The sequence below is a fragment of the Ischnura elegans genome, chromosome 5, assembly GCF_921293095.1.
Source record: "Ischnura elegans chromosome 5, ioIscEleg1.1, whole genome shotgun sequence".
Classification (NCBI taxonomy): domain Eukaryota; kingdom Metazoa; phylum Arthropoda; class Insecta; order Odonata; family Coenagrionidae; genus Ischnura; species Ischnura elegans.
In genome coordinates, this window is record NC_060250.1 from 22,970,685 (window position 1) to 22,988,164 (window position 17,480).

The 17,480-nt window shown below is 39.5% G+C and overlaps 1 protein-coding gene and 1 non-coding gene across 2 annotated transcripts in view; one reads left to right on the forward strand and one right to left on the reverse strand.

Annotated features, from left to right (window-relative positions):
• The window catches only part of LOC124158586, a 194,289-nt gene extending 187,338 nt beyond the window's left edge, over positions 1 to 6,951 (forward strand). Inside the window, exons 6-7 of the mRNA XM_046533747.1 lie at positions 3,614 to 3,681; positions 5,441 to 6,951. Of these exons, the coding sequence (XP_046389703.1) occupies positions 3,614 to 3,681; positions 5,441 to 6,259 (887 nt within the window). The 3' untranslated portion in view covers positions 6,260 to 6,951. The remainder of the gene's footprint in view (positions 1 to 3,613; positions 3,682 to 5,440) is intronic.
• Positions 6,952 to 15,662: 8,711 nt separating this feature from the next.
• Positions 15,663 to 15,825, reverse strand: LOC124159907. Its single transcript, XR_006865066.1, has one exon. It is a non-coding gene; the product is annotated as a U1 spliceosomal RNA (small nuclear RNA).
• Positions 15,826 to 17,480: the final 1,655 nt, after the last annotated feature.

A 17,480-nucleotide genomic window follows, 5' to 3' on the forward strand; every position in this document is an offset into this window, starting at 1 on the left:
CCCCCCTAAATCCACCTATGATCCTTCTGTACTGAACCTACATAAATGGATACAAACATATCACTCACCCTCTGGCACATTTGGTCCCAGCATTCACTTGTACCTATCTAAAATGGCAATAGTCACCTACTATTAGCGCATTTTTGTCAGAAGAAGGCAAATGTGTGCCTAACATTTGCCTTCTTCTGATGTAAATTTTTTTTAATTAGGAAAACATTTCAGAATTTATATTTTTCTAATATCAGAAGTCCACAACTTTAAATGATTTTTTTCTTGCTTGACAAATAATTCCTTGACCATTTAAGTATATCCTCTCTTTCAAAGTCTCTTGGTACTTCTTGAATGAAATACTAGCTAACAGAAGCACCATGCCCATTGCCCATGGCTTGGGTCATGCTTCTTTATAACTATGTATTTAGGGTTGAGAAAAATTTTGGGATGAAATTTTAACCCTGCATAGCTGATGTCACTAGGCAAGGTAGGTCTGGGGTGATTGGGGGCTCTCGGCTAGGGCTCACGATGAGGCCCTCCTTACCAGGAAATTTGGGGGTCCTCCCCCAGAATATTTTAAGAAATTGCATTCCCGGAAATGGATTTTGATGCTATTCTGGATCGTAAAAACCAGATAAAAGGTAATAAAAAAATAGCTATTTCATTTTTAAAAATAAAATGAAAATTGAAAATTTCACATCTTATAAAATTAAATAATGCACTATGTATTTATTTATTCTCATGCCTCCGAACACAGCACGAATTGGCCTTTTACATTGGTGTTTTAAACAGTCATAACAATTACATGTGCACGAACAACCATGCCCTGGATAGGGGCAACCTACCGGGGCAGGACTCGAACCTGCAACATCTTGTTTGGAAGGCGAGGACTTTACCCCACTGTTACTGAGGATGGCAATGGTTATATTATCTAATTATTGAATTTCTCCCTTGAAACTGCACTGAAATCTAAAAGACCTCTAAAATAACATTTTCCAATGACCATTTGAAAAAGGCATTAGGTTCTCTTTTATCCTCCGACCAGTGGTGTCATGGTGCCAGAATGTGCCGGAATGCCTTTCCGGCCCTGGTTAACAAAAGACATAACAGTCAAATAACACTTTTATCAATTTTGGTGGCTCAAAATTTTTAATATACTATGCATTCCTAACCAAAACAATTTTTTCGATTTGTTTTGTCTACATTTGCTGAAATAATTGAAAAACACAGAGTAATATTTCACTAGTAAAAAAAGTTAAGGAAAGTGCAAAACAGCACTGCTAATTTTGCCATGACACCTTATCTTCTGTCACCTGTATTTTATTTTTTATGTAATATATTTATGCTGGGTATGTTTTAAATGAAGCAATTAATGAAAACTTAGAATTTTTTAATTGTGAAAAAAACTTTGGTTCAAGTAATGAGCATCCTTGTGTAGGCTTTCGCGGTGTGGTAAGGATTCAGTGTGAAGGTTTTTGGGGTTACTACCGTGTAGATTCATCTCTGCTGACAACAGTTTCGCCGGCATTGCAGCAGACTTCTTCAGGTCAATGAAGTAGAGAAGAGATTGACAAGGCCCTAAAAAGAACCACAGAACCTGCTCTTGGAGATATGGAAAAACTTGCGGCTTTCGCCTTCATAGGTACCGTACATTGGAGGGACGAGTGAAAAGATAGCCCGTGTGCTCTTGAAGCATGGCATAGTGACAAGGTTCACCTGTCCTGCAAAAACCTCCAGCTTCCTGAGTAAAGCCAAAGATAAAGTCCCAGCAGGAAACCATTGTGGGGTGTACTGAGTCAATTGCACCTGTGACAGAGCATATATTGGAGAAACTTGCAGATCCCTCAAGGTGTGGCTCCAAGAACACCCAAGAGCCACAAGGAACCAACAACTGCGCCTCTCTGCCATAGCTGAGCACACATGGAGTGTGCCGAATCACAATCCCGACTATGACAATGCAAAAGTCATTGCCAATGAAAAGAGATACTTCCCACGGATCATTAGGGAAGCTATAAAGATAATGAAGACACCCAACAACCTCAATAGGGAGGACGGATGCCAGCTTCCTAACTCATGGAGTCCTCAAGAGTGAACCCGGAGAGACAGGACAGAGCCAGGAGGTGTGGACCAATGAGAAGCCACCTGGGCCTCCTGAACCAGCCAATGAGAAGACATTGCATCCGACGGTGTGTATAAGAGACGAGCAATACCACGGATCTTCACTTCATTGACCTGAAGAAGCCTACTGCAATGCAAGGAAAACTGTCATCTCCAGAGATGAATCTGTGCTGCAGTAACCCCAAACACCTCCATGTTGAATCCAAGTAATGAGTATTTTTTTATCACACCTTTGATATATGTACTCTTCACGATAGATGTTAGCATTATGGAGGTCCCTAAGCTCTGGGCCCTAGGTAATTGCAGACCAGCCGACCTGACCAGACACTAAGAACCCCCTGTTGCTAAGAACCAAAATTACTAATGATATTTAGGTCAAAAACGCACCATTTTTAAACTACGGAGACTTTGAGCCAATTGCTATGATTGGTTGTGAGTTTGCTCTGTTGCCGGATGCTTTGGATACATTGTGATCTCTGACAGCCAAAGCTTTTGAAGTCATGAGTTGTCCTGAGTATCCAGCTTCAGGGGATACAGCCAATTGGAGTGCTTGGGTCAAAATGTCCGTAGTTTAAAAATGGTGGCATCAGCTATCAGACAGGGTTAAAATTTCGTGACACAGTCTTTCTCTGCCCTGTGTATGGTGCCTTGTTTATAGGAATACTTTGCCTGTGAAAGACTTCAATCCTAGAATTATGAAAGTAATATTTGAATTGTGTGGCATTGCCACATTCAATCTTTCTTCTCTCAAGTTCAATTGTCTCTCGTTGAATAATTTTGATATTTAATAAGTTTTATCCTGTTAAACCCAAGCCTTTCTGGTATCCAATGTTTTCAGCCTTCTTCTGTTTTTTTTTTAAATTCTGTAAGCATTTGGTATACATCGAGGGTAAATCATTCCTGAATCTCATATTAATTCACTGCAATGAGAAATCACCTCTGTGGAGTACAGAAGTGGGGAGGAGTGTGTGGTTACATTTGAGCACCTGTGGCTTTTGCCCAACTGATTTCAAATCCGAGCTCTTATTGGTGGCTACCTCTTTGGCTGAAAGAAGTGTACTACTGAGAGACATTTAGGCATTGACTGCATTCAGTACAGCCTGAGTTTGAAACTGTCCACCTCCAAGAGAACTGTAATATTTTGGAGGTTTATTCAATAACATAGGTGCATGTGTTCTTCTACTACTGGCTTTGAATCTTTTCCCAGAAAGTGTTGACTGAAAATCATATATATGTTTAATTCGAGGCCCGATAATTCCTTGATAGCAGAATACGGGAATTTTAGAGTCACAACTAAAGTATGTATGTATAAATTTTTTTCTTTGCCTGTTGCAGATAGTTTTTATTGTTAGAAAAGGCTAAGGAAAGTGTTTCAAACCCATACGTTGTTTGCAGAGCAATTTATGATATGCATTAAATTTCTATGGATATTTTTTTGTTTTAATTCTGTGTTATATAGAATTTCCTTGAATAAGTACATAATGAGTTCTTCTTTATTCCATAGGGTCCTTATCTGCCACCAGCACAGTGGATTCCTTGAGCTCAAGCTTCTTATGCAGTGCAGCTAATGAGGTGAGGACAAAGCACTAGAAAGTCTGAGAATTTGGTTAAATTATCAAAAAGATTTGGGGACTTCAGCCTCTCCCCCTTCAAAATTATTTCCCCTTCTATCAGATACCTGAGAAAATCTACTGAGGAGACCATAAGGTCATTGGTTTCCTCAGCATATCTCCTTAGATCGTATATTGAATCCATCATAAGTCGCTCTCATCATAGAGTGGTTTTTGGCTGTATTCATAAGTTCAGGTATCTTCAAGACAGCATAATTATCCGGGCATTATTACTAAAATTTATAATATCAATGATGAAGCTGAATTATAATGCTAAGTCTTGGCGAGGAATAAACACTCTGAAGTTGTGTCATGCAGTTAGTTACATAGTAAGCCTCAAGATTTCTAAAATCTGTGGGACCCATTGGTATAAAAATATTTAATTTTTTACCAAAAGTAAAATTTCATACTTTATTCATGAAAAAAGGTTGAAAACAGAAAAATCAGCTGGATAAGATTTTAAGGATTCAGTCGATCAGTACTGTACAACGGAGGTAGAAAGTGAATGTGTAGACCTTCAGTGTGTTACAAGCTTGATGCTCTAGTTTTGATAGTATATTTACAGTTTTCAAGGGTTCTGAGTCACTGCAGAGTGTATTTTTGCAAAGCCCATCACTTTTTACATACAAGATTGGGAGAGTAATTGCTCAACATCAGCCCAATGGGGTGTTAAAAAAATTTATGCACTATGTGTTTTATGATTCGTATAAATTTATGTTATTCCTATTATTCTTCCTGTGGATACTTTTGTGTGTCCCAAAGATTTTTGAAATCTTGAGTCTTACTATGTAAAGCAACACAACTGCCTTACACAACTTCAGAGGATTTATTCCTCTTTATGACTTAGCATTAGTATACATGTATGTAAGTAAAATTTAATTGAGTCAGCAGTAAAGAAAGGAGCCAACAGTATTTTTTTCTCCTTGCTCATTTGCAATAGGAATGTATTCTAACCCATTCAATTGGTTCATTCTATATTTCTCACAAGCATTGGTTTGAGCAGATTTTTAAAAAATATCCAGTTCTCGTGGTTAAAATGTCTATACTCTGTAGTTTAGTTGCATGTATAATGAGATACTTTTTAATTAAAATACTTTAAAATTAATTATTACTTAATTAATACTTTAAAATTAAAAAATCAGTATATAATTTTATTACTTAAAATTATTCAAATCCTTCCATCTTTTCTATTTATTGTTGGCAAAATATTATAATCCTCCTGAAGTATAAAACACGCTACTGAGTGGGATAAAGTGTAATTGAATGTGCAATAAAATTACTCTTAAATATGGGATATACTAGGATCTCTTATAATTGTCTATTACTATCATTTGCTATTGCTATCCTTCAGGCTCATTAAATGCCAGTAAATTTGTATGCCAGTAAATTTGTATGAAACTAAATTGATCACCTGTCAACTAATGGTGGATAACGCAAACCCCCCCCCATCTGTATCCACCACTGCTGTCAACACTGATGTGTTTTCCTTTAGTCTGCCTTCTTAAACGGCCTCGGTGAGAGTTGTAGTTCCCTAAGCAGGTTACAGGTTGATTTTGGAACTTCCATAAGTCATGAGGAATTGTGACCCTTCGAGTTCCCAGGTACTTGCCAAATCAAATTTTTATCTCCAAACTAGCCTCCCAAGTGTGGTAAACTGCACACGCACTTAAAACCATTCTTTCCCACCTATTAACTTTTCCGCCTCTCCGCTCATTCTGTAGGCAAACACCCTGATCCCGCCGCCATACCCCTGCGAGGAGGAAGACGAGGAGGCGGCACTGGCGGACGAGCGAACGGAGGCCGAGGAGGACCTGGAGGGCGAGGGGGGACAGGCCGCCACCGAAGACGACCTCACCACGGACGACGACGGACAGCGGCACGCCTCCCGCGCCCTCTCCGCTCGCCGCTCCCGCTTCCGTCGCACGCTCACCGACGAGCAGGCCACCGACGTTTCCGACTCGCAGGCGCCCCCCTCGCCCTCTGGAGCGAGCTGGAGCCAGGCCGAGGACCTGCGCCTCGCCTTCTCAGGCTCGGAGGTGAGCAGCCTCGGCCTCGGCACGCCCTGCTCGCCTCCACGAGCCACCACGCCTACGCCGGGCCAGGCGGGTGCTTCTGCCCAGCCTTCAGAGGAGCTAAGGGACCTATTGGACAAGATCCAGCGACTGCCGGGAGCATCTTCGGCGGCGATGGTCGCGGGTCCGGCGGGCAAACGGCGGACGTCTGCTGCTCTTCCCGGGAGGGCGGGTCAAAGGGTGCCGGGACAGCGGAGGGGTTCCGGGTGGCTAATGCTAGCCCCAACTATAAAGGTGGGGGCCGGGACGCGGTCCGCTCCCACCACGCCATCGACCCACTTCGCCCCCGGGCTGTTCCGGCCGGCGTCGGCGGCCCGCGGTGCGGCGGCAGACGGTGGTGGCGGCAGCCCACTGCTCTCGAGGCATGGGTCCACTTCCACGACCCACGAGGAGGAAGAGGAGGAAGAAGAGGCGCGGCCAGAGGCGGGTGCGGAGGAGCGGGAGGCACGGTCGCCGGCCAGTAGCTAGCTCTTGGGAGGCGCCCGTGCGGGATACGGCTTAAGACGTTGAGACGTCGCTGCGGGCGGCGTCCCTGGGAAGGAGGAAGCAGGAGGCCACGCGGCCGGGCGAGCGGAGACTTGAACGCCCGTCGCCATGTGGCTGCGGAGACTTCAACGACCGAAACAGCAATGCTGCAGAGGGTTCGAGGACTTCTGGCGTCTCTGCTCCCTCCTCTTTAAAATTTTCAAGCGCCCATCTATCCCAATAATCTTCAGTGATATTAAATGCTCCCCCAGAACAGTGGTGGAGAATTTCAGAGGAGGTCTGCATATATAATTGAAATAAAAGGTATGTTAACATCGTAAAATCCGATTCCGCAGAGTGTTCGAGGATTTCTGCCATCTCTGCTCCCTGCTCTTCAAGTGTTTCAAGCGTTCATCTACTCTGAGAATCTACTTTGATGTCAAATGCTCCAATGATCAGTAGTTGAGAATTCCAGAGGAGGTTTACGACCTTTATTATGTCCAGAGAGTTTATGACGTAGGCACGATGCCGCAGAGGACTCGAGGACTTCTGACGTTGCAGTTTCCTCCTGGTTTAAGTGTTGCAAGCGCTTATCTCATCTGAGAATCTCCTGTGAAATCAAATACTCCTCAGCTAGGCGCTGATACATGGGGACTTTCACGAAGTCAAGAGCCTTCACCCCCGAGACAGAAAGTGCTATGGAATAGATATGGATATTTCACCCCCGAGACAGAAAGTGCTAGTAAAGTGCCTGGAAAGTTTGGAATAAATAATTTTTTTGGAAGATATGTTTATTCCATTCGTATTTTGAACGCTCAATGACTTAAAAATGAAAAGCATCCGGTGGTATATATTTATGTGCGAGAGAGGCCCTCGTAAAGCATACACTGTTCTCTTTGGGTGGGGTGAGGGTAGGGAAAAGGACGAGACCCGTTGCCAACCCTTAAGCTGGACGTCTGAAACTATAACTGTTCCGAAATACAGCGGAGGAGATGTTCAGAAAATATTTAGGTTATCAACCACTGTCAATTCACTCCGTCAAGTTTCGATGCATCGTCATTACTCGTTTTGTAAGACAGCATTGCGTGATTTTGATGCTAAAAACCTTCCCGTCTGTGAGAAACGGGACAGCGATATCCAATATGAGCTATCATAGTTCCTTCTCGATCCTTCTGCCTTGCATTTGTCTTCAAGACGTGAAATTCTAACGCTTCATTGTCATCAACCGACGCTTGTTTCAAACTCCAACTTACCAATTTCATTTCCACCGTGTTGCAGAGGAATCTTAGTCAGAAGTGCAGTGAGCGTCAGGGATGCATTTAATCATGGCCTATGGAAACGTTAGAATGTGTGCAAGACATTCTCAGAAAGGGTTATAGCCAGAATGTACTCGAAACTATAAGCATAAGCAAAATGATATCCGTCTGACAAAAGAAAGGATGGACGATACTTTTTTATTCTTATTTCCATGGAGGCAAGCCTCAAAGTACGAATCGTCGTGTTTTCTGTCAATATAGAATAAGAAAGAAAATAATACAGATGAATGGAAGATTTAAAGTTTAATCAAACCTGAAATAATAAGCAGCGAATGCTTAGGATCTCGTAAATGCTGGAATAAACATCGAATACTGCACTAATGCTGCTATCGTGCAATTCCTAACAACGTCCTTTTATTTTCTCGAAAAGATAAATGAAGTATTTGGTATATTTCAACCTTCGAAATATGTGTGTATGGCACAAATCAAGGAATACATAATGCCTAAAATTTATTGTAAAAAGCCAAAAATTGGTGTTTGTCAAGGAAAATCGACGGTGAATATTTAGCTAAATATGAGTATAGAAATAAAAATAATATTTATGATCGTACGTATTTATGCATTGGCCTACAGTTGCGACAGTGATGGTTACGAGATCACGTATTTCTGGACGAAGTTGAATTTTTTTCAAAAAGATTTCAAGGAAATATAAAGTTTAACGGAAATAATTATGTCATTAGTTCAAAATGCAAAAAGAAGACACGAGGCTGTGAAAAAAATTAGCATAGCAAGAAGAATTAGTGTGGACATCAGTAAGTTCATAGTGAGGCATTGTTAACGTAGTATGTCTTCAATGGAAATGATTTTTTATCATGAAGAAAATGCCCTCACGATATTTCAGTCGCCTTTGCGACGAATTATCGACGTCCACTGCCAATTAAAAACAATGAGAGAATATTTCCATCGCCTCTGGACCATTTATAACCTGAAAATTGAGAGAGATATCTATATACGTATGTGTTGACTCTATATGTGAATGTGTATATGTAAATATTGAGAGTATCTGTCCTAGAGGCAATCAATAGTGCCATGGAAAGAAGTAAATTGGCCATTATCACGTACCTTTTTGGCTACAATCGTGCGCTGGAGTTCTTTGAATATTTTTACTGGTTTTCAGCATTGAACTTTTGAAAGTGAGAAGAGATTGTCGTAACATTGTGTATAAGCATTGTCGAGTGTGTTCTGAAGGAAATTATTTTGGAATCATGAAATGCATTTGTTTCTAAAAGAAAATATGGTCGCCTTGCACTCCTGGAATTTTCAAATCCTTCATGATTTGTGCTGCTGTATGAAGCAGGATAGTAATTGCGCAGTTTGAGATTCTCCATGGTCGCCGGAAATAAATAAAATTGGCCTACTATAATGTTGTCAGTTACATCTTCTCAGAACTATCTCTATGTAATGGAAGAAGTTAAGGAGCTTTGTGAGAAACGATTTTTCTGGAATATGGTTTTGTCGGCGCTCATCATGTTATACAAATATATACATATGTTATCTGATGCCTCGCCAACTCAGGGAGATACGACAAAACAAAGAGCAAATTCAGAGTCTTCAGAGGGGACTCGAATGCTTGCGGCACATGCTAACTAGAGTCACATGACTTTGGGATAGAAGTTTTGAATTTTGCTGAATTCTTATGTTATTAAGAACATCTTTGAGATATTACAGTTATTTGGGGTTCAATATCATTTGAAGCTTATCCATTTGTTTGTCAAAAATTTACCATTAAATACAATCAATGGAAAAAATGTACCGCATTACGCAGTCAAGTAGATGGAGATTTTTTCCCTGAGAGTTTAAAGAGTCATCCTATTCTTTTATCAACGAAATCCGATTGTGTTAAAATTTTCTGCCTATATCCATAATAAATTTCAATTTTAAAATGTAATAATCTGTGATTTCATCAGTCTGAATTTTTGGAATTGCCTGGATGTTGTTTGTTTTTCCTGTAAAGACTTAATTTTTAGACGTATCGTGCTCCCTCCTACAGGTGCTCACTCTATGTCGTGAAGGTAAATAAATTAGTATAAAGAATAACATTTAGCTTCTTGGCAATACAAGAGTGGATATCTGTATGCAAAATCTGTTTCCTTTTAGTTACGGTTCTCCCATTATGGTGACCTCCTTTTCTTCAGGAATTGTTAAGTCTTTGATCTTCTACGAATCTCTCATTGTGACATTCAAGTAAACGAAATTTGTCGCTCAAATACTAATAGTTTTGGTAGATAATCGCTCAGGATCTATTTTTTGTTGCTTGATTTTGATAAAAGTAACTTTTTACGATTGAGAGAGTGGACTATGGCAGCACCTAAGATAATTTCCAACCTTTTGACAGTCAATTGGAATTAATGGTTATGTCCTCTTGAACTTTAGATAATTAATTAGCAGTTATATTTCTTTAGATGTAGTTGTATAAGTAAAATTCTTCATTTTGGTGTTGGCGTACTTGAGTATTTTATTTACAGACCTAAACCTAAATAAATATATCCGATTATCAATTACAAAGGAAGGAATTAAAATGTCTTTCGGGAATGAAATTTGGAAAGGTGCAGGTCCTGAAGTACATAAATTATTATCAGTCATATTCTTTTGTAGCTGCTAAGAAACTCGTCCAGGCCAGAACAAGTTTTTTTTTGAGGCACTAGTCCTTTCTAAGGTCTGTTCTAAGAAAACTGTACATTATACTTCGTTGCGCGTCAAAAATATGTTTCCGACTGTGGATTTTCTGTTCAAATAAATACTTGAATCATTAATTGACAAGCTAAAATGAAGTAATCCTAATACCAGTTACTCTAAAAACCATAGTTCTGTTAATATGTGCCGCAATCATTGGAGAATCCCTGCGTTTCACAAATGCTTGTGCGTTTGTAACTATTAATAAAAATGGAACACTATCAAAAGAGGTTTCTTCTCTCAAGTTGTTTAATTGCCGATCACACTCTTTCGGTGGGATATCGTTGATAAATGCGTGGACAACGCATACAATGAAAGTATTGGTCGGATAAATCATTTTCGGCCTTTTCTTTTACATAAATCTTTTTTTTACAAAGGTTTTGGGCGACGTATCTTCTCGAAAAAGGTATTTGAAGAGAATTCTATTAAGTGTTAAACACATTGTGTGGACTTTGTTCAGAAGAAATTTACCTGGACGAGAAGCTTTTCTTTGCTATTTATTTGATACTTCGCGGACGTGCCTGAGAAAAAAAACTATTAAAGATGAACTCAAAAAAGTGTTCTGATCTCTCTCTACAACTCCTCTCTAACTCTAATCTTGTTAAAAAAAAACACGCTTTCTTCTTTAGGTGGCAAAAGACTTGACTCTCAACCGAATCAAGAAATTAGCTTCGTTTTCAAGGAGGAAGTTATTCCACACAGTTTTCGGGGAAAAGTGTGCCTGTGTTGTAACAGGATGTGGAAAATTAGTGCACGAGCCCAAGATTGTTGAATGAAGTCGACAATTTTGATTCATTTTCCCATAGAGCATGGACTGCCTGCGCAACGCGGTGTCATCATCGTGTACGAATGTGGATTGTTTTCTGACGTCACCCACCCAGTTACACAGGGGGAAATGCTGGAGATTGCGACGAAATCGAAAGGAAGATATGTGCGGGATGATCTAATTTTTAGGACTCTTTGAAAACGTTCACATCCTCCCATCTATCGCATTGCTCTTCGTTTGTTGAGAGAAAATTGAAATTGAAAAAATAAAATAAATAAATTTCTTTTTTTTTAATGCCATTCGCATATTCTAAAATGTTTAGCAATACAGAGGGGATATTTATTGTCAAATTTTTAATCGGATTATACAAAATGGAAATTGTATGATGTTTAAAAAAAAAGAAACATTTATTCCATTTCTCTCGTTCTAAATAGACAAATGCAATAAAAATATGGCGAAGGAAAATACCAGTGTTTAATCATTTACGAATTTCATTTCTTATTTCAGGGAGATTGTTTTTTTTTTCCAGAGTAATGGTCACCAGAAGATTGATGACAGTCGTGCGTTCCTGAGTCTTTGACAAGGGGCATTGGATCACAAGCAGTCTCCCTTCTCGGGAATGGAAGGCGTGTTTTTGCAATGATTAATTCTCACCTCTGTCGGCAGTAAAAACAGTTGCTCCCCCATAGCATTGCGTCGTCTAAGGCTTTCTGAATTTCCCACCGAGTTAAGGTATCCAGAAGAATGAGGTAGGTTTACATTCAGCATTTAGGGAGTCGCCACGATTGTTCATATCGCCGAAGTTGACTTCTATCTTCAATTTCTAGTTTAGAATATTCCCTCCCATTATATTCATAAATCTTAATCCCTCCCTTCCCCTTTTTCACATATCTAAAGCTTGAATCTAAAGCTTGAATCATGCGATCATTTTTTTATTCGATTTATTTATCTTGACTTCAATTATTTCATGGTTATTAACGTCTCAGATAATGGATCGGAGAATGATATGCAAAATTGTTTGCCAGCCTTTCGATTTATTTCGTACATATTTTTCAGTGCCTGTTTGCCTTAAATTGTCTACTAATTGGACATATAAATCATCTTACAAATACATGCAAATAAGCCCTGAAGAAGATATGAGAAATATATCGAAACGTTGGTAAATTGTTTTGCATATTATTCTCAAAACTATACCCCGAGACGTTAATAATCATTGATCATTTGTTACTTCCCTTCCGAACGATAGCTCCAGTGACGGCGGAAAAATGACATTTCGACGCAATGAATTGCGTTGAACGGTCATGTTTCCGCCATGACCCCAGGGATGGCCTTTCCATCCCTTTTTCCGTCACTCGACACATCCCTTATACCGCCGCTAAACCATCGCTGGTACTGTCTTTCAGCCAAACAGAACGCACGGCTGCTAACAGCGATTGTAACTCCACGCTAGGCTTTTATTTGAATGACAATTGGAAATAAAAAAGTGATGAAATAAGCGATGGAAAAGGGACGGTGGGAATGATCAAGTTGTTCAGAAAATGATGGCTCAAGCGATGACTCTCTAGGCCCCTGAATACCTACAGCTGGAGCTATACCTCTGAGGAACGAAAAAAATGATCGTATGATTCAGGCTTAACATTCTTTCCTCTTGAACGGTTTTCGGCATCTCTTACCTGTTTATTACTCCCACCATCCATACCTTCTGTTTCCTTCGTATCTCCTCCAGAAGTTTCCTCTCCTCGCCCACCTTGTGTAGCGCTTTGTCGTTCCTCATCCTCTCCATCAACTTCCCCTTCTCTTTTCTGCTCTTAACCCACATCTTGATCGCCTCCAGTACTTTATCGTCCTCTCCCCTTGACATCCCTATTTTCGCATTTTAAAGCGTTGCTCTCTTGGTCAGACTCATGATTAGCCTTTTCATAAAACTTTTTACTCAAAAATACTCTCATCCATTAATTACGTGAGTCGTTTTGGGGGAGGGAGTCAAGCCGATTCCCACCCAATCTCACGTGTGGGAGACAGGGCTACTGGAAAGAATCACATAATTTTTTCCGGAAGAAGAAGTGTTAAAGCGAGAGAAAAGGGAGTTGAATTGAGCAAAATGTGTTTTTCTAGTAAGATATGACTTCATTCTGCACAATGATATTTAATAAGCTTAACGCAGTAAAGCAGAAATCAACAGCCTCAGTGCGGATGTAAATTTTGAGTTCATATTCAATGTCGAATCTATTATTCCTCTAATTTCTGGTTTAAAAGACTGATTACCGTACAATGATGACATATAATTATATTTCTGCGAAAAATACATTTTCTTAAAAGAAATCTCTTGGCATCTTAAGGAGTCATTTGCCATAGCTTGTATTACATTGCTTACAACTGCTCCCTTAGCGAGGATGGGGGTTCAATGGATGACGACGGGCCGAAAAGAGAACCAACCCAGCATATATTGAACAAGACGTGTATTGAACAATATACGTATTCGTATATTGTACAATCTCCGATTAAAGGGTGGTGGTCGAGCCAAATCCGACGATATCTCACTAAAGGGGTCCAAAATTGCCTAAATCACCTCGCCTAATTAATGGACGCCCATTAAGCCCTTACCTTCTCAGAAACGCCTCATTTTAGAACGCGATTCTCACAGTGATATTATTATTGCAGTGTCCATTTTCATTCAACCAATTTCTTCCCAACGTTACGTTAACGCAACGTTTACTTTGCGATTTTTCTCAACATATTCGTTGTTCATACTTTTTACATATGTAACTCAATGCTTTTTAAGATATTTCAATTCTTTTATTGCAGCCATTTATTAGTTTCGTTTTTACGATGACCTTTTCGTTTAATGATAAGTAGTTATTTCAGGGCGTCTTCTTGGGTTATAAATTATGTGAAGTCTGAGTTTCTTATGAGTATATCAGTCTAAATATGCAATTACGCCTCTGTATTCTATGCCAATGCAACGAATTTGGTGAAATTGAAATAATTAGTTTTCAAATACTAAAAAAAATAAAGTAAGTGTTACGTTCACGCTACGTTGGGAGGACCCCAGTAATCCGTAGCTTTTTAAGAATACGTTACAATTTTATGCCCAAAATCTAATTTCAGGCAGTTATACAATATTTTCGCCTAAAATTACATCTTCATAATTTCTGAAGAGTCTTTATTGGGATGTTTGGTACCTAAGTGGTGAGTTTTCACCGAGTGGTGATTGTGTTATATATTTGTAACTTAATGTATCGAACAAGATTAAATCGACGTTTACTTATGCTGTGGTGGGAATTTACTAAGACCTTAACATAAAAGTTGTTTAAAAGCTATACTCTTAGTCGTCCAGAAAAAAAACAAATACTTCTGAAAACGTCCATAGTTCCGAGATGTACTGGTATCCTAAGGTAAGAACGATCTGTATATCACAGTTGGCATGATGGCTGAATAGCTATCGCCTAGGTAACTCTCCAGTTACCGTTTGCCGTGTTGTCCTTAAGAATACTGTACCGGTTCTTACAGGTTGAATAAACACAGTAAATCATCAATCCTCAAGAGATATGACACACAACTTATTCGTATCTTCCTTTAAAAGATAGTGATGAACTAACGAACGCGCTCACTGCAATCCAAGCAAGGTGCGTTGCGTGACTGCTGGAGTTGAATTTATGAAATAACTAGTAATTGAAATTAGTAACTAAAAAATATTAATTTATGGAGAAAAATAATTCTTCAAAATATAGCCATTTCATTCAGAGGTAGTGAAATATCTCGGAGCATGAATAATCAATGACGTATTGTGAAATAAACACATTAGGTTAGGCTAATCGTGAATTGGGTTTTGATAAAAGAAAACTAGGAAAGTACAACCACAAAGTGGGAAAAATTAGCACATTATTCCGAATGGGGACGAAGAAGGTTGTCCTGAATGAAATATCTACACTGTGGAAAGTTATTTATCTTCCACAATTTCATTACCGCATTTTTTAAATTTAACCCTCGCAGCCACGCATCGCACTATGCTTGGACTGCACTGAGAAAGTTCGTTAGTTAATCCCTATCTTTACTGAAACGGATTTACCTGTACAATACAGCGTCGGGTGCTAATAAAAGAAATTCCATGTCCACTACTTCGACAATATCGCTGATATAAGGAAGGAAGTGGCGTGGCCTATGACACTACCCTGAGGTACGCTGGAAATAACTCCAGTCTCGTTAAGGACTGCGTCGACAAATACTACTATTTCAACACGATCCCGAAAAAGTTCTCTAATTTAGGAAATTACATCGTCGTCTAGGCCGTCAAATTTCACTTTTATCAATCCCAAGTCATCAATAAAAATGATTGAATCAGTTGATGGAATCACGCTTAAGTCACTTGAATCATATAGATCGAATCTTTGAAAAGAACGACTTTGCCCATCTCTAATAACTTACTACGCAAACTTAACGTTTTTTTATCACTAACTAATAGCATGTTCGTGCCGTTAGTACTCTATTAGTTTATGGACCGACTGCGTCTCGTTGTCTTGTGTGCGGCAAGGGAGCGGGTTTCTGATTAGGGCTAGGGTGAGTGTTACATGCATGGTGTGGTAGCGGCTAGTACGACTCATTGCGGTTGCAGGTAGCCGGAGCTGATAAGTGTTCGTGATTACCAGTTATGGAGGGACGGCGCGAACGCAGTCCCTACTACCAAAAATTACGCGCCCGAGATACCCACATTTGGGGCATTCGCAGGAGTCAGCATGCCCGGAGTGCAATGGGCTAGCCTCGTCCCGGAGGAACGGCCTTGCGGATCACCGTTGACCTCTACGCCAGGTAAGTATGCTATACGCTTTGAGATCCGAGATACGACACAATACTCGCCTCCAACTGCAGAGTGACAATCAAATTAAAGCTTTCAAAATTTACAACATATTTATTCATTTTATCAAATTGTTGTTCTAACAAACTCATATAAGAGTAATTTACCCTCGTTACTGTTATAACACAAAAATCATTTAAGGTATATCCAATCCATTACCGCCTATTTTAATCCTTTTTCGTCAAGCTCAGGCGCGCCAATTTCGAAATTCATGACACGCCTTGTCCGGACGGTTTCATCTAAATCGGTTTAAATCCTGCGGATGCTTAACTTTTGTTTTCCAGTCAACTTCCGTGATATAGTAACGCCATTTTTTCACACATGACGGTCATAGCCTAGAAATATCCGTTAAATTTACTGGCGCAACTATCATCTTCAGGCAATAAGCAACGAAGCTAACTAAATCCGGCGTACCTTGATGGAATTTAACGATATTCATAAGGAAATATCATATCAACCATCGAATTGCTCTAACGTGGCTTGCGGGGTATGAGGAACTTGCATGGGTCGTAGATTGCTCAAAAAACTATTTTGAATAAGTCAAATGGATACATTAGCTCGCAAAAATACCTTCAGTTTCTCCATTCAACATCAAAAGAAATAAAAAAATTGCATTTAAAATCGAGAAAAAATTCTCTGAGCCGACCACTGCGCGAAGACACCCGAGCGAAGGCAGTCAAGGCTCAAGTCATTTTGATAGTGTGACAATAAGACATGCATTTCCATTTATCAGCGGTATAGAGCCTGTGAATAGTCTATTCGACAAAAGCAAATCAGAATTATTCCCGAATCGCAATATTACTACTTCCGAAGTTTTAATCGTGGCTGTGGTTAATTGCCGTAGTTTAAGAAATAAGATTCCCGAATTCCACCATTTAATTCATAGTACGAAGTGTAACGTCATTTTTGGAACAGAAAGTTGGCTAACAGATGATGATTCAGACAATGAGATCTTCCCAAAATCGTTCACTGTTTATCGGAAAGATAGAATTAATCGAGTTGGGGGCGGAGTTTTTATAGCTGTAAAGAATTCAATCGTCAGCCAAGCGATAACCGTAACTGAGACCAGCGTTGAATCTGTGTGGTGTTTAATTAAATGTCCAAAATTCAAAACTATTTTATTATGTTCGTATTACAGACCACCTAACTCAGATATAACGTCAATGTTGGATTTTCAAAATCAAATAAACAGCGTAGCATCCAAGTATCCTGAAAGAAACTTGATTGTGGGTGGAGATTTCAACGTACCTTCCATAGATTGGGATACTTATAGCTTCATTCCTGGTGGGAGGGATAAAGTGATCTGCGAGGCTTTATTACACACTTTCACATCTAATTCATTGTTTCAAATAGCATCCGCACCAAACAGAGGAGAAAATATTCTTGATTTATTAGCGACAAATATACCACATCAGGTAATAAACGTTGGCACTGTCGAAGGAATAAGTGACCATAGGGTAGTAACTGCAAAGTTTTCTCTAAATACCGCTGTAAACTTTAAAAAAGAGCATTTTTCATATGACTCTTAAACCCATCAAAATTAGCTCTTTTAAAAATGAAAACTTTACGCTCTTTTTTAAAGTTTACAGCGGTATTTAGAGAAAACTTTGCAGTTAC